The sequence below is a fragment of the Hevea brasiliensis genome, chromosome 7, assembly GCF_030052815.1.
Source record: "Hevea brasiliensis isolate MT/VB/25A 57/8 chromosome 7, ASM3005281v1, whole genome shotgun sequence".
Classification (NCBI taxonomy): domain Eukaryota; kingdom Viridiplantae; phylum Streptophyta; class Magnoliopsida; order Malpighiales; family Euphorbiaceae; genus Hevea; species Hevea brasiliensis.
The window spans coordinates 100,283,171-100,286,024 of record NC_079499.1 but is presented as its reverse complement, the minus strand read 5'-3'; the positions used below and the strand labels follow the sequence as shown (position 1 = coordinate 100,286,024).

At 34.8% G+C, this 2,854-nt stretch overlaps 1 protein-coding gene across 1 annotated transcript; it reads left to right on the top strand.

The window, feature by feature from the left end:
• On the top strand, positions 1-2,334 carry LOC110633540 (ras-related protein Rab11D). The gene is made up of 2 exons (XM_021782181.2): positions 1-672; positions 1,652-2,334. Exons 1-2 carry the CDS (start codon positions 443-445, stop codon positions 2,097-2,099), a joined length of 678 nt encoding a protein of 225 aa, XP_021637873.2. The 5' UTR covers positions 1-442; the 3' UTR covers positions 2,100-2,334.
• Positions 2,335-2,854: the final 520 nt, after the last annotated feature.

Here is a 2,854-nt window from a genome sequence, read left to right as displayed (position 1 = left end):
TGGACCTCTCTCCCGTTAACCTCGCCATCATTTCCATTTAACATTTTTCTTCTTAATTAATTAAATAATTATTAATCGTGAACCGCTCCTATTCTCCACCGCTCCTATTCTCCAATCTCCGCGCGCCACATCACCCGATATTTCCGCTAAACAAGGAATGCACTGATGTGGCAAGATCAGGGAAGCTTGATTACTGTTACCGACCAAAACGGTGTCGCAGATGATTGTTGCTCCTCCATTGCATGATTGAACTCGCTGATTAAATTTTGGCTGGGCTTCAATTTCACGCAAGAACTTCAGCACACAAGACTATTAAAGACTTGACGAGATCTACTGAACACTGATCTACGCCTTCCTTCTTCGCTGATTGAACGAACTTGTGCCTCTGGAAATTGAACTCTGTAGTTCTTTAGAGAGAGAGAGAGAGAGGTTGAGAGTGGTAATGGCGAGTGGAGGGTACGGAGATCCAAGCCAGAAGATAGACTATGTGTTTAAGGTGGTGCTGATTGGGGATTCGGCGGTGGGGAAATCGCAAATACTAGCGCGATTTGCGAGGAATGAGTTCAGCTTAGACTCTAAGGCTACTATCGGAGTCGAGTTCCAGACTAGAACCTTGGTAATCCAGCACAAGAGCATTAAGGCCCAGATCTGGGATACTGCTGGCCAAGAACGGTACTTCTCTACTCTTGTATTTGCATAAAGAAAACTGTTCGAGAATTAACTTGTGCGATTTTGTTATATTTGGAAAATCTACTGGGTTTGATTTGGAGATTTTGATTGATATATGTGCCGAATGCAAATTTGGGAATTCTTGATTTTAAATGATGTTCATATATGATTTTGTTAGTTTTTCTATTGTTTTCGATTTGTGATTTTCAAACTTATGCAATGGAAATTATGATTAATTATCCGATGGCATTTTTTTTTTTTTGTATTTTAGTGAATTTTATATGTATGATGGTAGATCCATGTCAGGACCATATCAACACTTGTTAGGACCTGGCCTTGGTGTGCAACCAGTGATTCTTCTTGATACATTTGACCTCAGCCCTGGCCTTGAGTTCCTGACCCAACCACCATGCCTTACACTTAAAATTGTCGACCTTTTTCTTTAATAATGTGATTGAAAAAAGTTCCCTTTTGTATTTAAGTCTCGTTAAAATAAGAAAATACTTGCCTTGCTTAAAGTTACTTTTGGTAAATACTCATGTGTTATCTGTATCTTACTCATTTCATATACTTATGATAACATAATTATTAAACGTATGTTAATTTAGGAGTTACAAAATATTTGAGCAATCTGTTGTTCGAATTTGGGTTGGCAATATGAATAACTCTATACCACTTAATTATATTGTCTAAACAGGTGATTTTTTTTTATTAGTGGGAAATATCTTTTGAGCCATTCCATTGGTTTTTATTATTATGAAATATCTTGTGTACATCACTATATACTGAGATGGACATCATCAGGATTAATGGTTGATTCTTTTCTTACCATCCTTTGGGATCCACCCATGGAAGATTAAATAATGTGCCAATTTTAAATGATAAAAAAAAAATGATATTTTTAAATCTTACTTTTTTCTTTCTGTATCATGAGAATCAAGAATTTTCCTTCTTATTTGTGTTCTTCTGGCTTAACGAGCAGGTATAGAGCAGTCACAAGTGCATACTATAGGGGTGCTGTAGGAGCAATGCTGGTGTATGACATAACCAAACGTCAAACCTTTGATCACATACCCCGCTGGCTGGAAGAATTGCGTAGCCATGCTGACAAGAACATAGTTATAATTCTGATTGGGAACAAATGTGATCTTGAGAACCAGAGGGTGGTCTCCACTGAAGATGCTAAGGAATTTGCCCAGAAGGAAGGATTGTTCTTCTTAGAGACATCTGCATTGGAAGCGACTAATGTCGAGAATGCATTCTTGACTGTGTTGACAGAGATCTTTAATATTGTAAACAAGAAGACTCTAACTGCTGGTGAAAATCAAACTAATGGTAACCCTGCATCCCTGGGGGGCAAGAAAATCATCATTCCAGGCCCCGGACAAGAAATTCCAGCAAAAAGTAAGATGTGTTGTAGCTCATTGTAATTTGACAATACAGGTTTCAAATTATGTGGCTTTCTGTTTTGTGCTTCTAATAGCAATTTTTGAGAGGTGTGTTGTGCTTTGTTGTAAATTTTTCATTGCTTTAGTTTGGTTTGCATGAGCAGCTGATTAATTGTTTCAAATGGAGCTGAATTGCATGTCATCTTGTAATGGGTTTCTCGGTTGCATTATGTTTGTCAATGGACGAAGTTGGAAGTCAGTCGAATTTGAAAGGAAAGCTCTATATGTGTATAGAGAGAGAGAGAGAGAGAGGGAGAGAGAGAGCCCTTATCGAATAAAACAAAACTGAGGGGGGAAAAAAGAAGAAAAGATTTTTTGTGGGAGCAACAGACACAAATTTGGAGTGTAACCCGCCGATTGGTCTATTAACATAATTGAATAAGAATCAAACTGTATTATTAAATAAATATTCATTTGAATGATTTTTTTTTTCTCCTATATTTTTCAGATCTGAATTAGAAATGTTTGTAAATAAAATTAATTAATATGTAATTTTTTTTTTGAAAAAATAATAATATATTTATTTATAAATAAATTTAAATATATTCAAATTTTATTGTTAAAAAAAATACATATTCAAATTTTACAGTATAGAGCAAATTTTATTTATTTTTATGATAAAAAAATTAAATAATAAAAATTAGCAGTAATAAAATAGATTATTTACACTTTTTTACCAAGATAAAAATGAATGCTACAAAATTATAATCTTCATCTCTTATTTTCAAGACAAATAT

Bases quoted from the DNA above. Each gene is read 5' to 3' on its own strand.
- LOC110633540 (XM_021782181.2), top strand. From the start codon at position 443: ATGGCGAGTGGAGGGTACGGAGATCCAAGCCAGAAGATAGACTATGTG. The intron at 673-1,651 runs GTACTTCTCTAC...CTTAACGAGCAG, and splicing joins GATACTGCTGGCCAAGAACG to GTATAGAGCAGTCACAAGTG.